Below are 27471 nucleotides of genomic sequence, written 5' to 3'. Positions count from 1 at the left end.
TTGGCCTGGATTTTATTCTGATTGTACACTATAAATAAGATCAAGTCATGATCACTTATACATAAGCTATCCTTAACATTTAGTTCTGTGATTAGTTCCTCTATCTATTAGGACAAGGACAGAGGATGTGGAAAAAGCTAATGAACTCAGTGCTTTTTTTGCTCTGTCTTCACGAACAAGGTCAGCTCCCAGACTACTGCACTGGGCAGCACAGCATGGGGAGGAGGTGACCAGCCCTCTGTGGAGAAAGAAATGGTTCGGGACTATTTAGAAAAGCTGGACGAGCACAAGTCCATGGGGCCGGATGCGCTGCATCCGAGAGTGCTAAAGGAGTTGGCGGATGCGATTGCAGAGCCATTGGCCATTATCTTTGAAAACTCATGGCCATCGGGAGAGGTCCTGGAAGACTGGAAAAAGGCTAATGTAGTGTCCATCTTTAAAAAAGGGAAGAAAGACGATCCTGGGAACTACAGGCCAGTCAGCCTCACCTCAGTCCCTGGAAAAATCATGGAGCAGGTCCTCAAGGAATCCATTTTGATGCACTTAGAGGAGAGGAAAGTGATCAGGAACAGTCAGCATGGATTCACCAAGGGCAAGTCATGCCTGACTAATCTAATTGCCTTCTATGACGAGATAACTGGCTCTGTGGATGAGGGGAAAGCAGTGGACGTGTTGTTCCTTGACTTTAGCAAAGCTTTCGACACAGTCTCCCACAGTATTCTTGCCAGCAAGTGAAAGAAGTATGGGCTGGATGAATGGACTATAAGGTGGATAGAAAGCTGGCTAGATTGTTGGGCTCAACAGGTAGTGATCAATGGCTTCATGTCTACTTGGCAGCCGGTATCAAGTGGAGTGCCCCAAGGGTCGGTCCTCGGGCTGTTTTTTTTCAATATCTTCATAAATGATCTGGAGGATGGTGTGGATTGCACCCTCAGCAAGTCTGCAGATGACACTAAACTGGGAGGAGAGGTAGATACAGTGGAGGGTAGGGATAGGATACAGAGGGACCTAGACAAATTAGAGGATTGGGCCAAAAGAAATCTGATGACATTCAACAAGGACAAGTGCAGAGTCCTGCACTTAGGACGGAAGAATCCCATGCACCGCTACAGACTAGGGACCGAATGGCTAGGCAGCAGTTCTGCAGAAAAGGACCTAAGGGTTATAGTGGACGAGAAGCTGGACATGAGTCAACAGTGTGCCCTTGTTGCCAAGAAGGCCAATGGCATTTTGGGATGTATAAATAGGAACGTTGCCAGCAGGTCAAGGGACGTGATCGTTCCCCTCTATTTGACACTGGTGAGGCTTCATCTGGAGTACTGTGTCCTCTTTTGGGCCCCACCTTACAAGAAGGATGTGGAAAAATTGGAAAGAGTCCAGCGGAGGGCAACAAAAATGATTAGGGAACTGGAACACATGACTTATGAGGAGAGGCTGAGGGAACTGGGGATGTTTAGTCTACGGAAGAGAAGAATGAGGGGGGATTTGATAGCTGCTTTCAACTACCTGAAAGGGGGTTCCAAAGAGGATGGATCTAGACTGTTCTCAGTGGTAGCAGATGACAAAAAAAGGAGTAATGGTCTCAAGTTGCAGTGGGGGAGGATTAGGTTGGATATTAGGAAAAACTTTTTCACTAGGAGGGTGGTGAAACACTGGAATGCGTTACCTAGGGAGGTGGTGGAATCTCCTTCCTTAGAGCTTTTTAAGACCAGGCTTGACAAAGCCCTGGCTGGGATGATTTAGTTGGGGATTGGTCCTACTTTGAGCAGGGGCTTGGACTAGATGACTTCCTGAGGTCCCTTCCAACCCTGATAGTCTATGATTCTATGATTCTAAGCTCTAATATAGAATTTCCCATGTTGGCTGCAATACTTTTTGAGTTAGGAAATTGTCATCTACTATGTTTAGAAACTGGGTGCCTGGCAAGCCTAGGCGGGCTTGGGCCCAGCTGCGTGGGGGAGAAGGGCCCAGCTGGGGCGCTGATGAGATGGCTGATTGGGGCCCAGAGGTGGGGACCAGGCACCCCACTGTGGGGTGGACAGGGGGCTGGCGGGCTGGCAGCTGTGGGGGGACAAGGGGCCCAGCTGAAGAGTGGAAGGGGGGCTGGGCTGGGGCCCACCTGTGGGGATTGTGGGGGCTGACTGGTTCCCAGCTATGGGGGAAAAGGGGGCGGGGCGGGGCTGAGTTGTAGGGGGAGGCCGGGCCCTGCTGTGTGGGGACCCCAGTTCGGGAACAGCCCAAGGTGAGTTTCTCTGGGTTTCCACAGGCCCCCCGCGAGAGGAAGAAGCGGCCCCACCGCCCTCCTCCGCGGGGCTTTGGCGAATCTCTCCGAACAGCCGAGCGCTCACGGAGCGATCCGAGACCCTCTCGGCCGCGGGGCCGAACGTTCCTTTCCCGAGGATCTCCGAAACGGCCCGAGCCCGACGCCCGAATCCTCCAGGCAAGCTTTCCAGAAATGCCCGGACGGTCCCTCGCCGAGGATGTCCGGAGTGACCCGAAGTTTCCCGAGGGCGGCGGAGCCGAGGATCTCCGGAAGCAGCCGAAGTGTTCCGAAAGTCCTGAGGCCGAGCGTCTCCGGAAAAGTCCGAAGCTTTCCGAACGCGTCGGGGTCGAGCGGCTCCGGAGCGGTCCGAAGGCGCCCGAGCGTCCGTCCTGCCGGACTGCTGGAGGCGGCCGCAGCGCCATGTTTGATGCTCCGCTCCTTCAGTGAGGAAAATCCGCCGGAATCGCCCGAGAGCCGCCACCGCGAAGGGCGCCGCTTCCCCCGGGGCGGGGGACCGAGACTCCCTGCCGCCGGCGGCCCATGAGCAGCGCGGCTTGAGCGGCCCCCGCCGGCCCCTCTCCCCGCCCCGGCCCTCCCGGAGGCGCGTTGTCACGGAGACCGGCCGGTGGTGCCGGGCCGCCCCCGCGCTGTGCCCCGGCCCGCTCCCCGCTCCTCCGGCCCGGCTCCTCCCTGCCCCGCTGCCCGCACACAGCGGGCGGTGGCTGCGCTTTGCCATGAGTTTACCGCAGAAAGCGGCTCTGAAGCCCGGCTCAGCGGCGGCGGGGACCGGCCCCGGGAGCGGGGCGGCGGCGGCGGCAGCGGGGCCGCCTCCCCCCGCGGCTCCTCCTCACCCGGCCGCGGCAGCGGTGGCGCCGCCGCCTCCTCACCCCAACATCAGGGCCTTACAGACCCAGCCGCCCCAACAGTATCCTTTACACCGGCCAGGCCCCTCCCGGTCTGAGCCCCCTCACAGGGAGGGATGGGTGGCGGGAGCTGAGCCCCCACAGGGAGGAGGGTGTGCAGGGGCCGCGCCCCCCAGTATAGCTAGGTACCGGGGGCTGGAGTCCCCACTCACAGGGAACGGGAACTGCAATCCCTAATCTGTATAATTGGGGCTTGCTTCAGGGTTGGGGGTGCACCCCCGAAGTATATAAGGAAGGAGGACTGAACCCCTTTTTCGTGGAGAGAAGGGGGGCTGAGGGGCTTTGTATGTACGTATGGAATGGGGGTTTTACCCTTGCTTGTGGAGATGGAGTTGCATGCACTTGTTTTTATGGGAGGGATGGGAGCTTTTATCCCCTACTGTTGCAGTGGTGGTGAGGGGGCTATATTTTTTCATATATAGAGAACTGGGGATTACGCCTACTGATAGTGGTATTGTGAGAAGGGGTCATAGCCCCCTGTACTTTAAATAACGAATGCAGTGTGAGCTATACCTATCTATTCATGGAGAGAGCTAATGGGACTTCATCCCCTTCTTTGGGGAGGTACAGGATGACTACAACCTTTGCCCTCAAAATAGAAGTAGTGCAAATAATAAATGTCAGTTGTGCTGTGACATATATCGGGTCATGTTGAGGTAAGTGGGTGGTTTTTTTTGTTTTGTTTTTTAAATTAAGTTGAAGAGAGAGGCCAGCTCCCTGGCTAATCTGAATTGTGGATTTTTTAAATTTATTAATTTATTTGTAGTGGATTATTATTTATAGTGGAAGTGAACCTAATGTGGAAATGTCACACTAGGCACCTTTCTCCGTAAAAAGAAATGGAGTACTTGTGGCACCTTAGAGACTAACCAATTTATTTAAGCAGCTTGTGGTGGGAGGAGGAAATTTTCAATAAGAAACCCACCAAAAATGTTAGTGATTTAAGGAAAGGTCAGTGTTTCTTTCAGTGAATGTTTTAAAGGTCTTTAATTCTCTGCAACTGGACCTGAAGTCTGGAGGTAAATACTGCAGAGATCAGCAGGAAAGTACTGTGTCTGTGTATATGAGCTGTAGCTCACGAAAGCTTATGCTCAAATAAATTGGTTAGTCTCTAAGGTGCCACAAGTACTCCTTTTCTTTTTGCGAATACAGACTAACACGGCTGTTACTCTGAAACCTGTGTATATATACACATGTTTTACAGTTCTAGTGTTTGCAAAAAGAAAAAGAGTACTAGTGGCACCTTAGAGACTAACCAATTTATTTGAGCATAAGCTTTCCTGAGCTACAGCTTACTTCATTGGAGGCATTCAGTGGAAAATACAGTGGGGAGATTTATATACACACAGAACAAGAAAAAATGGGTGGTGTTATACACACTGTAAGGAGAGTGATCACTTAAGATGAGCTATTACCAGCAGGAGAGCGGTGGGGGCAGGGGAAGAAAACCTTTTGTAGTGATGATCAAGGTGGGCCATTTCCAGCAGTTAACAGGAACATCTGAGGAGTAGTGGGGGGGAAATAAACATGGGGAAATAGTTTTACTTTGTGTAATGACACATCCATTCACAGTCTCTGAAAAGTTATTGATTTTTCAGTGACTTTTGGGAGCGTATTAAGAGAGCTCCCCGTTGAAAATCAGTGGAAGTGAAATGATGTTTATCAATATGTTAACCTAACAATATGTTTCATGCTCTAAGATGACTGTATTGGTGGTTGTCAGCTGGAAGTGTTAGTTTTGCTTTGTGTTAGTGCTAATCCGTATTTTTTAAATAAGGAAATGCAGAATATTTTTATAAAGAGGTCGAGCTGTCTAATGTGTACACAAAGAACATATTTCTTATACAGCATATAATGGGTTTACTACTCTTACTTTCATTTTGAGGTGAGAAATGGCCTTTCATAATCTGTTAGGCCCGCTCTTTTCTTGAACTTCTAGAGTCGTTCTTGCTGCTAACCCCCATTTTTTTTTTTTAATCAGGAGACTGTTGATACAGATCTGTTTGGGTCAAAGTTAAGTCTTTAGAGACTTAAGAGTGGTAACCAAAGGGCAAACTCGACATTTGTCCTAGTATTTTTGGCTAGCTTGTAATATACTGAAATTTTTAAAAGTACTTACTGAATAGTGAGGATGTCTTAAATGTTTTTTTTCCTAAGTAAGCATGTCAGTGATGTGTAAAACTATTGCTGGGGGAACTTGCTTAGTTTTAAGTGATGTGCTAGCTGGCTGGCTTTTACATCTTAAGTCAGTGCTCAGCTGAAGGTCTATCCAGCAAGGTGCTGCATTGTCTGAATAGGGTTGTTGTTGTTTTTGTTTTTTTTTAAACTTTCCACTTGTTATACAATACTTTTGTGTCTTGGCAGTTAAATGGTTTCTGCTTGCCTGAATGCATGAGGGTGCTAGAGTTTCAAAAGCATTTTCTTTTAAAGTAATCATTAAAAGCATCTTGGAGGGATTTCCAACTTCAATGAATGCTAGTTTAGTTTGGCTTGCAAGATTGGCATATACTTTTGAGGTTAAAACTGGAAAATGCCATCATGTTTGGTAAGTTCTGTGGTGCTATTTGACCAAAGGCATTTTGTGAGTGTGTTAGAGGAAGGAGAGTAAATTAATCCTAGACGGGAGTCTAAAGGGCTCACAGCAAGAGTGGTTGATTCTGTCAAAAAGGAGCCAGTAGTGGTGCTGCATCATGTCACCTCACATGAAAGTGACTAGGCTCTAAGAACAAGAGACCTAAAAGAAAGAAGCATACGGTAAATAAGGTGAGTTTAACATGTGTAAATCTAGAGGAGGACCAATGATCTGATCGGATTTTATTATTTATTTTAGTGACTTGATTCTGTTATGAAGACTTTTATTTAATTAATAAAATGCCTCAACCTTTAAAGCTATATAAACTATGTTTGTAATATATACACATGCTCCATTCTCTCTTCCATTTTTCCTTAAATATATTTAGATGTCCCAGATATTTTTCTCTGAAATCTGGAAATGTATGTAAATAGTAAGTGAAAGCTGTTACCTAGTATAAATTGTAATGTGATTGTGAATATTTTTGGAGAGTATTTTTTGGAGGGCAGTTCCTTAGAAACTTACTGAAATCCATTTTTATTTTTAGTTCTGTTTATTTTTTTTAATGTTTTTATGACATCAAGAGATCATTACCTTACAGCAGATAATTTACAGCAGCAAGTGTCCTTCTGGCAGCATGGGGTGAGCTGCATATGGCAAGGTCCTTGTTTGCTTCCCAACACAGTAAAGTATCAGGGGGTAGCTGTGTTAGTCTGTATCCACAAAAACAACAAGGAGTCTGGTGGCACCTTACAGACTAACAGATTTATTTGGGCATAAGGTTTTGTGGGGGATTTATTTGTTGATGCAAATGGTCAGTGTGCTATACACTGATAGTTGTGTGAAGATCTGAATCAATTTTGCAAAGCTGAAATTGAGCTTATAAGGTTAGTTCTGTGTCCTTGTGCCTTCAGAAACATATATGCATCTCTAACATTTCTTATACTCTGTTAATTTAATTAATAATAGTTATCTGTACACTTTGCTGTAAGAATAGACAGGACTGTTTAGGAGGAGAGCTGGTGTCCATCCACTCCATGTATGTTTGCAGAAAAGAATGAAAAGTGAGACATGATCTGAAGGATTGGTGGGGTGAGGAGGAGAGGGGAATTTTTTAAAAAGGAAAGTGAAACTTAATAGTGATAGGTGTAAACAACAGAAATGTTTCTAATGAGGTTCCATTCTATTGTCCAGCATGTTGAACAGGAAGTTATTTTCGTGTCTGCTGCAAAACAAAGATGAGCTCGGAAAAACAATCTTAACGTGTAATGATTTAAAGGGTTAATTGGTGTCCTATAAAGAAGATCAACTGAAATAATTTTGTAGCTACAGTAGTAGCATGTGTCTTAAGTCAAACCTGTATTTTCAAATGAAAACTTTCAAATAGAACATTCATCGGTCAAACAAAGCATCTAAGTGAAATTAACTCTGAAATGTGGGAAAACCCGCTAATATTTTGAAAGTTGTGTGTGTGTGTGTGTATCACTGCAGAGTGACATAATACGGAATAAGAACAGGAGTACTTGTGGCACCTTAGACTAACAAATTTATTTGAGCATAAGCTTTCGTGGGCTACAGCCCACCTCATCGGATGCATGCAGTGGAAAATACAGTAGGACGATTTTATATACACAGAGAACATGAAACAATGGGTGTTACCATGCACTCTATAACGAAAGTGGTCGGTTAAGGTGAGCTATTACCAGCAGGAGAGAAAAGAAACCTTTTGTAGTGATAATCAAGATGGGCCATTTCCAGCAGTTGACAAGAACGTGTGAGGAACAGTAGGGGGGAAAAATAAACATGGGGAAATAGTTTTACTTTGTGTAATGACACATCCACTCCCAGTCTTTATTCAAGCCTAATTTAATGGTGTCCAGTTTGCAAATTAATTCCAATTCTGCAGTTTCTCGTTGGAGTCTGTTTTTGAAGTTTTTTTGTTGTAATATTGCGACTTTTAGGTCTGTAATCGAGTGACCAGAGAGATTGAAGTGTTCTCCGACTGGTTTTTGAATGTTATAATTCTTGATGTCTGATTTGTGTCTATTGATTCTTTTACATAGAGACTCTCTGGTCTGGCCAATGTACATGGCAGAGGGGCTTTGCTGGCACATGATGGCATATATCACATTGGTAGATGTGCAGGTGAACGAGCCTCTGATAGTGTGGCTGATGTGGTTAGGCCCTATGGTGGTGTCCCCTGAATAGATATGTGGACACAGTTGGCAACAGGCTTTGTTGCAAGGATAGGTTCCCGGGTTAGTGGTTCTATTGTATGGTTGCTGGTGAGTATTTGCTTCAGGTTGGGGGGCTGTCTGTAAGCAAGGACTGGCCTGTCTCCCAAGATCTGTGAGAGTGATGCGTTATCCTTCAGAATAGGTTGTAGATCCTTGATGATGAGCTGGAGAGGTTTTAGTTGGGGGCTGAAGGTGATAGCTAGTGGCGTTCTGTTATTTTCTTTATTGGGCCTGTCCTGTAGTAGGTGACTTCTGGATATTCTTCTGGCTCTGTCAATCTCTTTCTTCACTTCAGCAAGTGGGTATTGTAGTTGTAAGAATGCTTGATAGAGATCTTGTAGGTGTTTGTCTCTGTCTGAGGGGTTGGAGCAAATGCGGTTGTATTGTAGAGCTTGGCTGTAGACGATGGATCGTGTGGTGTGGTCTGGATGAAAGCTGGAGGCATGTAGGTAAGTATAGCGGTCAGTAGGTTTCCGGTATAGGGTGGTGTTTATGTGACCATCGCTTATTAGCACTGTAGTGTCCAGGAAGTGGATCTCTTGTGTGGACTGGTCCAGGCTGAGGTTGATGGTGGGATGGAAATTGTTGAAATCGTGATGGAATCCCTCAAGGGCTTCTTTTCCATGGGTCCAGATGATGAAGATGTCATCAATGTAGCGCAAGTAGAGTAGGGGAATTAGGGGACGAGAGCTAAGGAAGCATTGTTCTAAGTCAGCCACAAAAATGTTGGCATATGTGGGCCATGCGGGTACCCATAGCAGTGCCGCTGATTTGAAGGTATGCATTGTCCCCAAATGTGCAATAGTTATGGGTGAGGACAAAGTTCAGCCATCAGGTTTGCCATGACATTATTGAGGATAGTGTTCCTGACGGCTTGTAGTCCATCTTTGTGTGGAATGTTGGTGTAGAGGGCTTCCACATCTGTAGTGGCTAGGATGGTGTTTTCAGGAAGATCACCGATGGATTGTAGTTTCCTCAGGAAGTCAGTGGTGTCTTGAAGATAGCTAGGAGTGCTGGTAGCGTAGGGCCTGAGGAGGGAGTCTACATAGCCAGACAATCCTGCTGTCAGGGTACCAATGCGTGAGATGATGGGGTGTCCAGGATTTCCAGGTTTATGGATCTTGGGTAGCAGATAGAATACCCCTGGTCGGGGTTCTAGTGGTGTGTCTGTGCAGATTTGTTCCTGTGCCTTTTCAGGGAGTTTCTTGAGCAGATGGTGTAGTTTCTTTTGGTAACCCTCAGTGGGATCAGAGGGTAATGGCTTGTAGAATGTGGTGTTGGAGAGCTGCCTAGCAGGCTCTTGTTCATATTCTGACCTATGATGACAGCACTCCTTTGTCAGCCTTTTTGATTATGATGTCAGAGTTGTTTCTGAGGCTGTGGATGGCCCTGTGTTCTGCACGGCTAAGGTTATGGGGCAAGTGATGCTGCTTTTCCACAGTTTCGGCCCGTGCACGTCAGCGGAAGCGCTCTATGTAGAAGTCCAGTCTGTTGTTTCCCTATGTTTATTTTTCCCCCCTTACTGTTCCTCACATGTTCTTGTCAACTGTTGGAAATGGCCCATCTTGATTATCACTTCAAAAAGTTTCTTTTCTCTCCTGCTGGTAATAGCTCACCTTAACTGATCACTCTCGTTATAGTGTGCATGGTAACACCCATTGTTTCATGTTCTCTATGTATATAAAATCGTCCTACTGTATTTTCCACTACGTGCATCTGATGAAGTGGGCTGTAGCCCATGAAAGCTTATGCTCAAATAAATTTTAGTCTCTAAGGTGCCACAAGCACTCCTGTTCTTTTTGTGGATACAGACTAACACGGCTGCTACTCTGAAACCTGTCATAATACGGAATATAAATGAATTAAATCTGGCTTTCTGACCACCGGCTTTCTTCTGCACTGGCATTAAGCTTTCAAATTACCTATAAGAAATTGGATTTAGCTGAACTCCATTTGTCCATAGTAAGGGTTGGTCTATGCTGAAAAGTTACATTAGCATAGCTGCATCTCTCTGAGGTGTGAAAAATCCACAGCCCTGGGAGAGAACTTAAACCAACCTGACTCCTGGTGTAGACAGTGCTAGGTTCTTCCATTGACCTAGCTGCTGCCTCTCAGAGAGGTGGATTAACAGCCCCTCCCTTCACTGTAGCAAATGCCTATGTTGAAGTGTGACAGCAGCTGCAGTGGTTCAGTATAAACACTCACTAAAGCAGTGGGCAACTCTTTCCTCTCCCTGTAGTTAGTTCACCTCCCTGAGAGGCGGTAGCTTGGCTGACGGAAGAACCTAGTGCAGTCTACACCAGAGGTTAGGTTGGCAGAGCTACGTCTCTCAGGCGTGTGAATTTTTCACATCGCTGAGAGACGTAGCTGTGCCAATGTAATTATTCAGTGTAGACCAGCCCTAAGATTCCTTACATGAAGGTATGCATCAGACTGCAAGCTCGCCATGGATCTTGTATTTCTGCTTAATAGAACTTCTAATGTGTATTAACTAAAGAGTTTCAGAGTGGTAGCCGTGTTGGTCTGTATCAGCAAAAACAACAAGGAGTCCTTGTGGCACCTTAGAGACTAACAAGTTTATTTGGGCATAAGCTTTCATGGGCTAGAACCCAATTCATCAGATGCATGGAGTGCAAAATACAGGAACAGGTATAAATACATGAAAAGATGTGAATTGCCTTACCAAGTGTGAGGTTAGTCTAACAAGACAATTCAATTGACAGCAGGATACCAAGGGAGGAAAAATATCTTTTGAAGTGGTAATGAGAGTGGCCCATTTCAGACAGTTGGCAAGAAGGTGTGAGTAACAGTTGGGGGAAATTAGTATTGGCGAAATTAAGTTTAGTTTTTGTAATGACCCAACTACTCCCAGTCTTTATTCAGTCCTAATCTGATGGTGTCCAATTTGCATATTAATTCCAGTTCTGCAGTTTCATGTTGGAGTCTGTTTTTGAAGTTTTGTTGTTGAAGAATTGCCACTTTTAGGTCTGTTATTGAGTGACCAGGGAGATTGGTGTGTTCTCCTACTGGTTTTTGAATGTTAGGATTCCTGATGTCAGATTTGTCCATTTATTTTTTTGCTTAGAGACCGTTTGGTTTGGCCAATGTACATGGCCGAGGGGCATTGCTGGCACATGATGTGTTTCCTTTCATAGTAACCCTGTATGCTCATCTATAACGTGTTTGAAAACTTGAGTATTTTTGGCATGTTGTTCTACTTTACTAGGTGACCATCCTTGGTGTTGTACAAGTGTCATTTGTAAAGTGTAAAAAAGCAGAAAATGGCTGAAAACTTAAATATTGGACAGTGACAGACTGCAAATCCCAGTGTTGATTGAAGCTGGTGATGATCTAAAAAACCCCTCTCTGCTAAGCTTGTAGCTGTTTTCCATTGCTTCACGCTGACTCAACAAACATTCTAGGCTTCAGAGTCACTCAGAGTGACCATCCTGGAATCTTACTATATAGATAAATAACTACTTTTTGAGTCTTTAAAAGAAATGTCTATATACTCTAAATAAATTTCGTTGCTCAGTATAATTAGATCATCAGTTTCTTTCCAGCACCAGCGTGGACAGCAGCAAATAGTGCATTATAAAGGACAAACAGATTGATTTGTACTGAACTTTAATAAAATTGCATATCTGCTTAAAGTTTATAATCCTGGCTCTTCGGGGTTAGTTGAATACTGTACCTTAGAGCCAAATTACGGCCATCCTGAGTTCTGTGGTGGTGTGAGTGGATTTTTTTTTCTTTTTCAAACTTGTTTATATTTGGAACCAGTTCAGCTTTGTGGTAGCTGATGGTCTCAAAGCAGGCAACAATAAACTTGACGTTAGCTTATCACTTTAACTGCTGCAGAGTGAGACTGGACATATCTCGGCATGGTTATTTTCAGGGTTATTGTAGTTACAGTTTATTTGGGGGTGGATTATTGGTGGGTTTTTTTTTGTTTTTTTTTTTTAATTCTGTTTCTGTGGTAAGAGACTCCAGGCATTTAAGCATAGATGAGGCTGGTGAGGAGACTCTTAGGATTTTTTGTTACAGTGCCATTACTATAGCGGCTAAGTGTTTCCCTGGTAAATTAGATCTATATAGCAGGGTCCCTAGTTGACTTCATGGAGTTTCTGCTTTTCAGTTTTTCTTGGTTATAGAACAGAGGGGGGCAAACTATGGCCCGCTGGCCATGTCTGGCCCGCAGGACCCTTCCCTCTGGCCTCCAAGCTCCTGCCAGGGAACTGGTTCAGGACAGGCTTGCTGAGGAGCCAGCCCAACTCCCCAGCAGCAAGGTGAGCAGGGTGGAGGCTAGCCCCTGGCCTCTCCCCTTCTGCGCTCCTCCTTCCCTGCCTCCCTCGCAGTCACAGTTCCCCCAGCACCTGGGCAGTGTGGCTGCAGCTCCGGCCTGGCGGTACGGTTATAGCGCGGCCAGACCTGGAGCTCCAGGGTGCCGTGGTCAGAGGGAGTTCCGGGGTGGGGGAGGCGAGGAACGGGCCCTGGATGGGGCAGAGCAAACCACGGCCCCCCTCCAGGGGCAGTGAGTTGTATGCGCCCGTGGTGCCTGGGCTCCAGCAATATTCAGGGCCTAGGGGCCCAACTCCACCAATGTTTGGGACTGGGTCTGTCCCCCCAGCCCCACCTGTCACCCCAATGCACCTCCCCCGAGTGTTCCCTGGTCCCCTCTTGCTGCCCCCATGCACCTCCCCTAGGTTTCCCTGCCTCTCCCCTGCAGCTCCGTGCTGAGTTCGCTCTGCTGGCTCCCGGCATCAACTTCCGCTGCAGGGTCCTGTGCCCCCCACTCACTAGTGGCAGGGCAGGCTGCCCTTACCCTGTCCTTCCGCCTCGGACTCTTCCTTTTTCTGACAGGACTCTCCACCAGCACAGGAGGCCCCCCCCCACCTGCAGTCACCGCTCCTTCCCCATCCCTCACCCCCAGTGAGGCTAAAGTGAGGGGCAGCAGGAGGGGAGGAGGCACACATGTGATGGCAGCACTCACCACAGGGGAGGCGAGGGGGCTTCCTGGATCTGAGAGGGGCCCTAGGAGCACATGCAGTGACAGTGGTGTGGGGTAGAGTGTCCTGCTGGGCGGGAGAGGGGGGCCCCTCCCCCAGAGCTCACTGCTGCTGGCGGGGAGAGTGCTAGGGGAAGTCCTCCGCTCTGGCCCCAGCTCCGGGTCAGTCTTCCTTCCCCCCAAATTCATCCCCAGCCCTGCCCCACCCCAGAGCCTGCACCCCCAGCCAGAGCCCTCATCCCCCCACACCCCAACCCTCTGCCTGAGCCCCTCCCACACCCCAAACCCCTCATCCCCAGGCAGAGCCCTCCAACCCAACTAATGGAAACTGCGTGACCATGGGAGACTTCAACTTCCCAGATACAGACTGGAGGACAAGTGCTAGTAATAATAATAGGGTTCAGATTTTCCTAGATGCAATAGCTGATGGATTCCTTCATCAAGTAGTTGCTGAACCGACAAGAGGGGATGCCATTTTAATTTGGTTTTGGTGAGTAGTGAGGACCTCATCGAAGAAATGGTTGTAGGAGACAACCTTGGTTCGAGTGATCATGAGCTAATTCAGTTCACAGTGAACGGAAGGATAAACAAAAATAAATCTGCGACTAGGGTTTTTGATTTCAAAAGGGCTGACTTTCAAAAATTAAGGAAATTAGTTAGGGAAGTGGATTGGACTGAAGAATTTATGGATCTAAAGGCAGAGTAGGCCTGGCGGTACTTCAAGTCAAAGCTGCAGAAGCTATTGGAAGCCTGCATCCCAAGAAAGGGGAAAAAATTCATAGGCAGGAGTTGTAGACCAAGCTGGATGAGCAAGCATCTCAGAGAGGTGATTAAGAAAAAGCAGAAAGCATACAGGGAGTGGAAGATGGGAGAGATCAGCAAGGAAAGCTACTTTATTGAGGTCAGAACATGTAGGGATAAAGTGAGAGAGGCTGAAAGTCAAGTAGAGTTGGACCTTGCAAAGGGAATTAAAACCAATAGTGAAAGGTTCTATAGCCATATAAATAAGAAGAAAACAAAGAAAGAAGAAGTGGGACCGCAAAACACTGAGGTTGGAGTGGAGGTTAAGGATAATCTAGGCATGGCCCAATATCTAAACAAATACTTTGCCTCAGTCTTTAATGAGGCTAATGAGGATCTTAGGGATAATGGTAGCATGACAAGTGGGAATGAGGATATGGAGGTAGATATTACCGTATCTGAGGTAGAAGCGAAACTCGAACAGCTTAATGGGACTAAGTTGGGGGGCCCAGATAATCTTCATCCAAGAATATTAAAGGAATTGGCACACGAAATTGCAAGCCCATTAGCAAGAATTTTTAATGAATCTGTAAACTCAGGGGTTGTACTGTATGATTGGAGAATTGCTAACATAGTTCCTATTTTTATGAAAGGGAAAAAAGTGATCCAGTTAACTACAGGCCTGTTAGTTTGACATCTGTAGTATGCAAGGTCTTGGAAAAACTTTTGAAGGAGAAAGTAGTTAAGGACATTGAGGTCAATGGTAAATGGGACAAAATACAACATGGTTTACAAAAGGTAGATCGTGCCAAACCAACTTGATCTCCTTCTTTGAGAAAGTAACAGATTTTTTAGACAAAGGAAATGCAGTGGATCTAATTTACCTCGATTTCAGTAAGGCGTTTGATACGGTGCCACATGGGGAATTATTAGTTAAATTGGAAAAAAATGGGGATCGATATGAAAATTGAAAGGTGGATAAGGAATTGGTTAAAGGGGAGACTGCAGCGGTGAAAACTGAAAGGTGAACTGTCAGGCTGGAGGGAAGTTACCAGTGGAGTTCCTCAGGGATCAGTTTTGGGACCAATCTTATTTAATCTTTTTATTACTGACCTCCGCACAAAAAGTGGGAGTGTGCCAATAAAGTTTGCAGATGATACAAAGCTGGGAGGTATTGCCAATTTAGAGAAGGACCGGGATATTATACAGGAGGATCTGGATGACCTTGTAAACTGGAGTAATAGTAATAGGATGAAATTTAATAATGAGAAGTGTAAGGTCATGCATTTAGGGATTAATAACAAGAATTTTAGTTATAAGCTGGGGACGCATCAATTAGAAGTAATGGAGGAGGAGAAGGACCTTGGAGTATTGGTTGATCACAGGATGACTATGAGCCGTCAATGTGATATGGCCGTGAAAAAAGCTAATGCGGTCTTGGGATGCGTCAGGCGAGGTATTTGCAGTAGAGATAAGGAGGTGTTAGTGCTGTTATACAAGGCACTGGTGAGACCTCACCTGGAATACTGTGTGCAGTTCTGGTCTCCCATGTTTAAGAAGGATGAATTCAAACTGGAACAGAGAAGGGCTACTCGGATGATCCAAGGAATGGAAAACCTGTCTTATGAAAGGAGACTCAAGGAGCTTGGTTTGTTTAGCCTAACCCAAAGAAGGTTGAGGGGAGATATGATTGCTCTCTATAAATATATCAGAGGGATAAATACCGGAGAGGGAGAGGAATTATTTAAGCTCAGTACCAATGTGGACACAAGAACAAATAGATATAAACTGGCCATTGGGAAGTTTAGACTTGAAATTAGATGAAGGTTTCTAACCATCAGAGGAGTGAAGTTTTGGAATAGCCTTTCAAGGGAAGCAGTGGGGGCAAAGTTCTGGCTTCAAGATTAGACTCAATAAGTTTATGGAGGAGATGGTATGATGGGATAACATGATGTTGGCAATTAACTGATCTTTAACTATTCATGGTAAGTAGTCCCAATGGCCTGTGATGGGATGTTAGATGGGGTGGGATCTGAATTACTATAGAGAATTCTTTCCTGGGTATCTGGCTGGTGAATCTTGCCCACATGCTCAGGGTTCAGCTGATTGCCATATTTGGGGTCGGGAAGGAATTTTTCTCCAGGGCAGATTGGAAGAGGCCCCGGAGGGTTTTTGTCTTCCTCTGTAGCATGGGGCACGGGTCACTTGCTGGAGGATTCTCTGCACCTTGTCGTCTTTAAACCATGATTTGAGGACTTCAATAGCTCAGACATAGGTGAGAGGTTTATTTTAGGAGTGGGTGGGTGAGATTCTGTGGCCTGCGTTGTGCAGGAGGTCAGATTAGATGATCATAATGGTCCCTTCTGACCTTAATATCTACGAATCTATGAAACCCCAAACTCCCTCCCAGAGCCTGCACCCCTGCCCCAGCCCAGAGCCTGCACCTAGCACCCAAACTCCATCCCAGGGCCTGCACCCCAGACCCCCCTCTCCTACCGAAACTCCCTCCCAGCGCCCAACCTCTCACCGTTTTGCACCCAAACTCCCTCCCAGAGCCTGCACCCCAATCCCCTGCCCCAGCCCAGGGCCTGCTCCATAGCTCTCCTCCACCCCCACCCCCCCCAAACTCCCTCCCAGAGCCTTAGGCAGGTCGGGGGCGGACTTTGTGGGAGGCAGGTTCTGGGCACCACCAAAATTTCTACAAACCTGCCACCCCTGCCCCCCTCCACCTCCAGCATGTTTGGCCCCTGTCCCCAGCAGCGAATCCAAGACAGGGAGTGAGCCCTGCCCAACTGTCAGGGAGAGCAGCCAAACGAGCAGGGGAAATGCACAAGGAAAGGACTGAGTCCCCCTTTCCCCCACCCCGCAGGTAACGTGGGGTGGAGAGAGCAGGGAGGGTTGGGTAGGTGGTCTGGGGGTGGGGAGCAGGGGAGATTGGATAGGGACGGGGGTCCCAGGGATGGTCACGGGGTGGGGAGCAGGGGTGTTTGGATAGGATGCAGGAGTTCTGGGGGGCAGTCAGGGGTGGGGAGCAACACAGCATGGGGAGTAGGTGGCCAGCCCTCTGTGGAAAAAGAGGTGGTTAGGGACTATTTAGAAAAGCTGGACGTGCGCAAGTCCAAGGGGCCGGATGTGTTGCATCTGAGAGTGCTAAAGGAATTGGCGGCTATGATTGCAGAGCCATTGGCCATTATCTTTGAAGACTCATGATGAACGGGGGAAGTCCCGGATGACTGGAAAAAGGCTAATGTAGTGCCAATCTCTAAAAAAGGGAAGAAGGAGGATCCTGGGAACTACAGGCCAGTCAGCCTCACTTCAGTCCCCGGAAAAATCATGGAGCAGGTCCTCAAGGAATCTATCCTGAAGCAGTTACATGGGAGGAATGTGATCAGGAACAGTCAGCATGGATTCACCAAGGGAAGGTCATGCCTGACTAATCTAATCGCCTTCTATGATGAGATTACTGGTTCTGTGGATGAAAGGAAAGCAGTGGATGTGTTGTTTCTTGACTTTAACAAAGCTTTTGACACGGTCTCCCACAGTGTTCTTGTCAGCAAGTTAAGGAAGTATGGGCTGGATGAATGGACTATAAGGTGGGTAGAAAGTTGGCTAGATTGTCGGGCTCAACGGGTAGTGATCAATGGCTCCATGTCTAGTTGGCAGCCGGTATCGAGTGGAGTGCCCCAGGGGTCGGTCCTGGGGCCGGTTTTGTTCAATATCTTCATAAATGGTCTGAAGGATGGTGTGGATTGCACTCAGCAAATTTGCGGATGATACTAAACTAGGAGGAGTGGTAGATACGGTGGCAGGTAGGGACAGGATACAGAGGGACCTAGACAAATTAGAGGATTGGGCCAAAAGAAATCTGATGAGGTTCAATAAGGATAAGTGCAGGGTCCTGCACTTAGAACGGAAGAATCCAATGCACTGCTACAGACTAGGGACCGAATGGCTAGGCAGGAGTTCTGCGGAAAAGGACCTAGGGGTGACAGTGGATGAGAAGCTGGATATGAGTCAACAGTGTGCCCTTGTTGCCAAGAAGGCCAATGGCATTTTGGGATGTATAAGTAGGGGCATAGCGAGCAGATCGAGGGACGTGATCGTTCCCCTCTGTTCGACATTGGTGGTGAGGCCTCATCTGGAGTACTGTGTCCAGTTTTGGGCCCCACGCTACAAGAAGGATGTGGATAAATTGGAGAGAGTCCAGCGAAGGGCAACAAAAATGATTAGGGGTCTGGAACACATGACTTATGAGGAGAGGCTGAGGGAGCTGGGATTGTTTAGTCTGCAGAAGAGAAGAATGAGGGGGGATTTGATAGCAGCTTTCAACTACCTGAAAGGTGGTTCCAGAGAGGATGGTTCTAGACTATTCTCGGAGGTAGAAGATGACAGGACAAGGAGTAAATGGTCTCAAGTTGCAGTGGGGAAGGTTTAGGTTGGATATTAGGAAAAACTTTTTCACTAGGAGGGTGGTGAAACACTGGAATGCGTTACCTAGGGAGGTGGTAGAATCTCCTTCCTTAGAAGTTTTTAAGGTCAGGTTTGACAAAGCTCTGGCTGGGATGATTTAATTGGGGATTGGTCCTACTTTGAGCAGGAGGTTGGACTAGATGACCTCTTGAGGTCCCTTCCAACCCTGATGTTCTATGATTCTAGCAGGGGGGTTGGATGGATGTGGGAGGCCAAGGGGGCTGGAATGGGGGCGGGGGCTAGGCCATTCCTCGCTGTTTGGGGAGGCATAGCCTCTCCCAGCCTTCCCTACCCAGCCCTCCAGAGAATTTTTGTACCCGATGTGGCCCTAGGGCCAAAAAGTTTACCCACCCCTGTTATAGAAGCAATCCTTGGGTTAAATATATATACCTATATAATAATATAAATTGTTTTAAAAATTCCCATTACAGTGAAAAGGATGTTTCCCAGAGGAGTGCCTTAAGATGCCCTAACCTAACGATGGCCAGACCAGGCATAGGATTAGTCTGTCCTCTGGGAGCTGGTTCCACAGCTAACCCTCGTAATAAGCGAACTTTTCATCTTTGGTACTTACTTGTTTTGTGATCAGCATTGTCCCAGAGAGTTCAGCTGATGAGGTGGGTAGTGGATGACGTTACATTCCTTGATGTTGCTTACCTGTTGATGACTTTGAAGATTATGACCAAAGCCTTAAACTGCTGATTGAGGTTGCTTGGAAACCAGTGAAGGGATCAAAAACATGGGTGTTGTACTCGTGGCAGCATTTGAGGAGGTGGGCTGGTGCATTGTGCACAAGCTATAGCTTCTGCTTTGCTTTCATGTTCAGCCCAAGGTACAGTGGGTTATAGTAATCCTGTGTTGAGGTAACCCTCTACTCTCCACTTCCAGTCATAGTTGCCTTCAAAGAGTCTACACTGCACTGGAACCAGAGATGTGGGGGGGGCTTTCACTATTTTATTAATGTGGTCTGCATTTGTGACAAAGTGGGGAATTTTATATAATATTTTTATGACGTCTGTGCATGTCTCAGGTTCCCTATGTACTTTAGATTGCTAACCCAGTGGGTGCAGAAGAGTTAAAAAGTGCTCTTGGAGCAGAGCAGTAACATGAGGTGGTATCACGTGACTGTGTGGGGTGGAATGAATGGGTCACCAAAGGACTGTCTGAAGCTGACCAGTGTCAATGGAGAGGCTGCAAAGACAATGGAAGCCCCAAAGACTGAGCAACTTGCACTTTTCCACTAAAATCTCTGGAGGCAGAACATATGAACTCAACAACGGTCTGCAGGAATGGGACAATGGACTGAGAGGTGTCAGGTGCCTGGTATGAGAGTTCTCTTTTGGAAGAGACTTAAGAGCTCTCACCTGGGACAGATGAAGATCCAGAAAGAGATTCCATGGCAGCTTGGCTGGGAAGAACACTGGTTTAAGTAGAATGGACTATGTCTTAATCTTTTTCTCTATGCTAGCCTAGGGACTTCGGAACACAGCATCACGGTCAACTAATAAACTCTACTCTGTTTTGGAAAGACTGCCTGGTTTTGCTACAAATACTTGATGAGCTGCATTGGTCCCTGAAGAGTATAAAATTGTTTGAGCAGGAGTCTATCTCAGTTGGACTAACTGGACAGAGCTCATGATGTGAAACTGGAGTGCGGGAGCCAGAGGGCGGTCTCTGAGTTGTTGAGGCTGCGTGATCTGTAAGGAAGAGTGGGACCCTGTGGGGGTCTGGCACACTGAAGGGTTTCCTCAAAAGGAATGTTTAAAAGCTGGGCTGTAGCACAGATCCTGTCTTTCCATGACAGTAGTGTCACCTCATGTTAAAGCTTAATGAAACATCGCTGGATCTGTTTTGAGTACAAGTTCTTAGGCCGTAGAAGGAATCTTCAAAAATTTCAGTCTGTTCAAGGAACAAAGGAGGAAACAGTGTGGCCTTCTTATAGCTACCTTAAAGAAATAAAAATCTTAATATTGTCTCATACTTTGGGAGGTGCATATTAGGGAGGGATTCTCTTGAACCCTGAGGTTCTCCTTGCTGCCACATCATCACGACTCTTCTGCAGAGGACTGGACATATGCCACTCATTGCATTGCCAAAAAAAGTTACTGCGTCTAAACCACTGGGCCATCTTCTGTGTTACATTCCCCGCTCTAGCACATCTTGCTATTCGTTCAAATGAAAATCGTATTTGATTTTGTTTGTTGACAGGAGGTAAAGATGATTTGTTCTTGACTAGAGTACCTGTAATTTTTCCTCTAGGAATTGTAGAAGAGCAATATCAGCAATACAGGAATTCCTTTGAGAGTAAACATTGATTGTCTTTGACTCGTGTTTTTTAAAACTACAATATTTTCTGTTAAAGAATAACAGTAGCAGGTGAGGTCTGTATCTAGTAGCATTGTAGTAATTAGATTTCATACTTATGTAATCCTCTGGTTCTTTGAGTTTGTGCACTATTTAGTTTGAAATGATTTTCCTAGTTTTTTTTTGTTTACGATACTGAATCAATCACAGTGGTTAAATATATGTAGTACAGAAATATAAATACGTAGTACAGAAATGTTAATGTAGTACAGTGGTTAAATATATGTAGTACAGAAATGAACAAGAACAATTGTTACATTTTCTTTTTGTGCCAAATGCTGGTAACAATTCCTGCCTCCTCTTAATGGGTAAGTGTCCTTTGGCTTCAGGCTCAAGTTAAGATAGTTAGATAAATACGTGTGCCTTGCACTGCTTTCTTTATATTAAAAAAAAAAAAGTTGTCAAATTCAGGCTCTCTGACTGTATGAAAAAGTTAATTTTATAGCTGGGTGATCTCCATCGTGAATGCCCTGTGGCCTGTCCTCCTGGACTTCAATACTGGAGATAGTCAGCAAAAGCTTTCTAGTAAAAGCAGCTGCCTTAATGAGCCTTATGGGAAGAGATGATGTCAGAGATAGTTGGGTCTCATGCAGTTCAGGGTTTTATAAAAATGTTAACCAATACCTTGAATGACATGATCCCAGTTTCCTTTTACCAGTGCTGAGTGTGGCATTTATGCTTGCTTGGCTCACTTAGGAGGTGGGCAGCTGCATTTTGCAGTAACTAAGGCATGGGTGGTTTTTGAGAGTTCCAGGAAGAATGCTTTACTACAGCAGTCCAACCAGGAGTTGATAAAAGCATGGGTAACTGGTAAAGTCAGCATCAGAAAGATTATTGATTATCACTACAAAAGGTTTTCTCCCCTCCCCACTCTCCTGCTGGTAATAGCTCATCTTAAGTGATCACTCTCCTTACAGTGTGCATGATAAACACACATTTTTTCATGTTCTGTGTGTATATAAATCTCACTGTATTTTCCACTGAATGCACCCGTTGAAGTGAGCTGTAGCTCAGGAAAGCTTATGCTCAAATAAATTGGTTAGTCTCTAAGGTGCCACAAGTACTCCTTTTTGTGAATACAGACTAACACAGCTGCTACTCTGAAACCTATCAGAAAGATTGCAATCTCTGGGCTAGCTGAGGATGGTAAAAGGCACTTGAAGACTATTCTGCTGTCTGGGAATCCAAGAACATTAGTGAGGTCTAATGATTGCAGGGAAGCCAAAGGTATAGATGAATTCCACAGTAAAATTTTGGAAGTGTATATATTTTGACAGAAATTTGAGTTATAGAATTGAGTATTGGCATACAGGGTGTATTACAGCCCAAAAATCTCTGTCCTCTGGGGCCTCAAATCTGTTACATAGGAGGATGATGGGATGGAATCGCGTGAAACACCTTGGGGAACATGAGCAATTGCCTCTTGTGTCCTTTGGGTTCTCCTTGAATAGAATGGTTGAAGCCACTGTAAAGTGATCCCATCTAGTCCTATGGCAACTGACTGACTAAATACTAGTATCTTGAATATGTTATAAATTATCCTAGTAACAACCACAGTTAATTGTTATGCTTGTGCTTTCCTTTTTGCTAGGAAAAGAGGATAATTAAGATCCAAGTAATAATTCAAAATTTACCGGGCTTGTATTTTAGGATCTAGAGGAGTGGTAGGGAACCTTTTTTCTATCAGGGGCCATTGACCCACAGAAAAATTCAGTCGTGGGCCACACACATCCCTGCGTTGGGGGCAGAGGCTTGGGGCTTCCTCTAGGCTCCTGGGTGGGGTCAGAAATGGGGTTCAGGGTATGGGAATGGGCTGGGGTAGGGGGTTGAGGTGGGGGTGAGGGTTCTGGCTGGGGGTACAGACTCTGGGGTGGGGCTGGGGATGAGGAGTTTGGGGTGCAGGAGAGGGCTCCAGGCTGGGCAGGGTATTGGGGTGCAGGGTCTGGGAAGGAGTTAGTTTATGGCAGGGGGTTCGGGGTGAAGGCTCCAGCTGGGTGGCGCTTACCTGAGGTGGCTCCCGGTTGGCAGCGCAGCGGGGCTAAGGCAGGCTCACTCCCTCCCTGCCCTGGCCCTGTGCTGCAGCACATCTGGCCCCTAGGTGGAGGAGCAGCCAGGGAGCTCTGTGCAATGGAGGGATCTGTCCAAGTCTCCTTTATGACAGTTATGATGTAATTGTAGTGAACATAGCTGGTATGTACAGTTTAAAATGAATCTGCATTATTAAGACGTCTTGAACTTTTCATTGGAAGGTAAATTGGCTAATGTTTTATTCCCCCCTTGTCTATTTCATTGTCTTCATTGTGTTTTCAGGTCTGACAGACCTACTTAGAACTCAAAAGAATGCTGAAAATACCCTTTAGAAAGAGCGACAAATTAGAAACTCTCATTCCTTCTTTTCTGCTCCTATTTAGACTGTAAGTTTGTCTTAAAACTTTCAATACTAAATTCAGTTCGAGGAAAATGAAGAGCGTATGTACGCTCTTCAAAACCCTCCCTCCCACCTCTGCCCCACGTTTACCTTGATCATGTTAAAGGTTGCTAAAATGTCACTGATGTACAATGTAGTCTTAAGGCATGGTTACACTAGAGAGTTTAGTGGCGCAGCTGCACCAATGCTGCTGCACTGTTGTAAGCTCTCTAATGTAGCCGCTCTAAGCTGACGGGAGACAGCTCTCCTGTCGGCTTAACTACTCCAGTCCCTGGAAGCAGCAGAAGCTATGTTGACGGGAGAAGCTCTCCCACTGATATAGTGCTGTCCACACTGGTGCTTATGTTGGTGTGACTTATGTTCCTCAGGGGGACGATTTATTCACACCCTGAGTGACACAAGTTTTGCTGACATAAGCTGTAGTGTAGAGGCTATGTCTACACTAGAGACCTTACAGCGGCGCAGCTATACCACTGCAGCTGTAAGGCTCCCAAGTAGCTGCTCTGTGCTGATGGGAGAGAGCTCTGCTGTCTGCATAATTAAACCACCCCCAGCTAGTGGCAGTAGCTGTGTTGGTGGGAGAAGCTCTGTGTGACTCTAAAGCTTGTCTACCTCCCCCCACAATATTCTGGGACCAATATGTCTACAACTACACTGTAATGAACTCCGAACACATTTAGGCACTTTTCAGAATCTCACTCCTAATTCCCCATAGCTTGAAGAACTTGGATCCAGCTGATTTTATGATAACTATTTTTAGATACAATGCTGGTTTTAGGGCTTCTCAAAACACTAAGTTGTACTGTAAAAGCGGCAAAGAGTCCTGTGGCACCTTATAGACTAACAGGCGTATTGGAACATAAGCTTTCGTGGGTGAATACCCACTTCATCGGATGTATTCACCCATGAAAGCTTATGCTCCAATATGTCTGTTAGTCTATAAGGTGCCACAGGACTCTTTGCCGCTTTTACAGATCCAGACTAACATGGCTACCCTTCTGATAAGTTGTACTGGTTTCACTTAGATTGGTTTTTAAGTCAATGTAGGTAAACTGATGCAAATCCTATTTGGAAGCTCATATCAGTTTAAAACTAGCTTTGATGGTTTGATTTGTGCCTGTAAATTTCCTGATGCAAATGAAACCAATATAAACCAGATTCAAACTGATGTCAGCATGTCCACGTACTTTGGTGCACTTGTTTAACTAAGTTGTCTTAAAATAACCTCTTTAGTTAAACTGGTGCAATTTTGTGTGTGGACCAGGTCTTAGGGCTTGACTTTACTCCTGGGAGATTGATGCCGCTGCAATCGATGCAGCGGGTGTCGATTTAGCGGGTCTAATGAAGACCTGCTAAATCAACGGCACAGTGCTCTCCAGTACTCCGGCTCCCCGAGAAGAGTAAGGTAAGTCCACTGGAAAGCGTCTCCCGTCGATGCAGCACAGTGAAGAAACCAGGGTAAGTCGACCTAAGCTATGTCGACTCCAGCAACGTTATTCATGTAGGTGGAGTAGCCTAACTTAGGTTGACTTACCCCTGTCGTGAAGACAAGCCCTTAGATAGCAAACAGGAGTCTGTAGGAAACATTAATAGTTAACATCCAAACTTACCTAACAAAGCTGTAAAGGAAAAAATGATAAATTCGGCATTTTTCCAGTCTTTGTGCATGTGAGAAAATCTTGACTCCCTTGGAAGAAAAGGGGCTTGATGTGCATTGGGGAGACTGTTGCATTTTTTTTTTTTGAGCTCTTAATTCAGTTTCTCTAAGGAAATTCGTTTAATTGAAAAAACACTTTGCAAAGGATGATTACTACAACGCTGTGGCAGAAAATTTATTTCCTGTCAAACAACACATACTCTGAAGATAAATCTTACTAACCTTACGATTTTGGAGGTTGGCAATCTTCGTAGAAATGTTTGAAATTTAAGGCTTGTCTAAACGTAGCTGCACCGGTTTCACTAGAGGTGTGATAAAATGCTTTAAATCAGTGAAACTTTATGTGTAAACTGTATATCTGAACATTAAGGCCTGATTTTCATTTTCATTTGTATTTTCTTCCAAATGGCAATGGTAGCAAGTAGCCTGATAAATTTTGTTTTCAGCTTCTTGGGCCAGACTTACTTTTGTTGTGAGTTTATTTATTATTGCATTGTATTTGACTATACTGTGGTATTTCTTGGGGAACTGCCATGTTAATTTAAGTATAGTAAGTCATGGATGTTAGCTGATAATCCATTTTATGCATAGTGCACTAGTAAAAATGTGGTACATAATATTAATCTTTTTGCTAAAACATTTGAGGGATTTTGAGGTGATGGGAAAGTGTGTGACTGGCGGTCATGTGGAAATAGACTGAAAATACTGGCTTAGATTAGCCACAAGGTTCCCACCCCTACTAGCATCTGTGATTATATTTTGCAGTCCTTATTTATGCACACAGTATGCAGTACTAATTGTGATAAAGAAATAAACAGTCCCTGCCAAAAAAATCAACCTGAAGCAGCCTCAGATTGTAATTTTTTGTTTTTAAGTGTTTTTAGTATAAGCAGTCTAGCATCTTGCAATTAGATGATTAAGAAACAATAGATAGTGTTTTTATTGTTAAAAATGTTTTCATCTTTTATTTTTTTAAAAAACAGATCTAGTGCCTTGGGGGTTCAGAGCACGTACCCATAATTGGTCTGGAATGTGGTTCTGAGTAGATATGGGTGAATAATAGTTTTTTTGGTTTGCCATCAATTCTGAAAAATCGAAGTTTTGTTTTGTGTTGAACTGAAAATGAAATTTTTCAAAAAAAATTTGTGAATTGAAGTTGAAAAAACTTGGGTTAAAACACTTTGACCTTACTTGAAAAAATTTTTGTTTTGAAATCGGGGATTTTGACAAAATCAAAGGAGGAGATTCACAGAATGGCTAGAGAAGAAGCAGGTGGTGGTAGCAGTGCCTCCCTTATAAGCTTTAACCCAGTGGTTAGAGCACTTTCCAGGGGTGTGGGAAACCCAGGTTCATATCTCTGCTCTACATCAGGCAGATGGGGTGATTGAACCTGGGGGCTTAAAGCTTATAAGGGGTGTACCATCACCTCCTTCACTGTTGTCACATAATTTTTTTCAATTCAGTCAAAACTATTTTGCAAATTTGTGTAGAGTTTGCCATAGTCTCTTGACCTAAAACTGCATTTTTAATTGAATAAACTATTTGCTGAAAATTTTTTCACCCAGTTCTAGACCTGAGGTCAGAGGAGGTGCCTTTTGCTGTGTTTGTGGAGATTCATACAGATCTGACAAAAGTGTAAATCATGGAAAACTACCATTTACGTTACACTCTCCCCTTGGTTTTCTGAAACTTCAACTTGCATTGTGCATGCTCCTGAACTTGCCTGCTGCTGGTCTAACTACTTAACTTCCTTTCCAGACCCTGTAATACATCTAGGGCTTCTGATTTTAGATTTTAACCAATAAACACAGGTAAAACACCTCCATACAAAAAGAAAGAAATTGGTGTTTATACAATAAACACTGGGAATGGTTACTTGTATCCAAGGGCTTGTCTACACATATCAATAATGTGGAGTATGGGGGTATGATTTCTAAAGCGCACTAATGTATTGTCAGGTTTCAGAGTAACAGCCGTGTTAGTCTGTATTCGCAAAAAGAAAAGGAGTACTTGTGGCACCTTAGAGACTAACCAATTTATTTGAGCATGAGCTTTCGTGAGCTACAGCTCACTTCATTGGATGCATACCGTGGAGACTGCAGCAGATATTATATACACACAGAGATCATGAAATGATGATGAATGATGATTGTTTCATGATCTCTGTGTGTATATAATATCTGCTGCAGTTTCCACGATATGCATCCGATGAAGTGAGCTGTAGCTCACGAAAGCTTATGCTCAAATAAATTGGTTAGTCTCTAAGGTGCCACAAGTACTCCTTTTCTTTTTGCTAATGTATTGTGTAGACCCTGCTGGTGTGCTCCTAAGAGTCCCTTGTGCACTTTAAGATAGAACTGTTTGAAACAGTGCAACATTAAAGTGCATTAGGGAATATTACAGTATATACAAGGAGGTCAGAAAACGCCTTATTTTTGGACATCTAGTTAAAACTCAAATTGCTAAAATAAATGAAAAATGAAATTTAATAAACCTTGAAAAACAGAAACCCTAAATACAGTTCAGGAATCTTGATTCCCAGCATTCCATTACTGTCTAGCAAATAGTTGTGAAATCTACTGGCAAAGTGTGTTTTTATGTCCACAGAACAGCCAAGAGGGGATAATTGTCTTCTAGTACTAGTAGTTATTCCTTTAGCTCAGTCTGGTTAGATTTAGTACATTCCCTTCTCTCTTGGTTATCTTCTGGATCTCATTCTCTCCTTGCATCCTTTACTTTCTTACTGCCACTTTCGAAGATTCCCACTGTGTAGAGATTCTAACTCTAGCCAAAAAGAGCTGGATGTAA

The 27471-nt window shown here is 45.1% G+C and overlaps 1 protein-coding gene across 19 annotated transcripts in view; it reads left to right on the top strand.

Annotated features, from left to right (window-relative positions):
• The first annotated feature begins 2991 nt into the window (after positions 1–2991).
• Positions 2992–27471, top strand: part of EIF4G3 (eukaryotic translation initiation factor 4 gamma 3) — a 449900-nt gene continuing 425420 nt past the window's right edge. For 10 of the 19 annotated variants that reach the window (XM_077837076.1, XM_077837073.1, XM_077837071.1 and 7 more), the window contains exon 1: positions 3065–3188. Coding sequence is in view for 2 of the 19 variants with exons in the window: in XM_077837081.1 (XP_077693207.1) it covers positions 2998–3188 (191 nt within the window). In the remaining 17 variants the exon portion in view is untranslated. Of the gene's footprint in view, positions 3189–5909; positions 5950–6146; positions 6192–27471 lie in introns of those variants that run through there. The other 9 variants (XM_077837080.1, XM_077837079.1, XM_077837078.1 and 6 more) reach the window with 7 other exon arrangements.

Source organism: Eretmochelys imbricata, chromosome 18 (genome assembly GCF_965152235.1).
Source record: "Eretmochelys imbricata isolate rEreImb1 chromosome 18, rEreImb1.hap1, whole genome shotgun sequence".
NCBI classification, from domain to species: Eukaryota; Metazoa; Chordata; order Testudines; family Cheloniidae; genus Eretmochelys; species Eretmochelys imbricata.
This window is presented reverse-complemented; position numbering and strand designations above follow the sequence as displayed.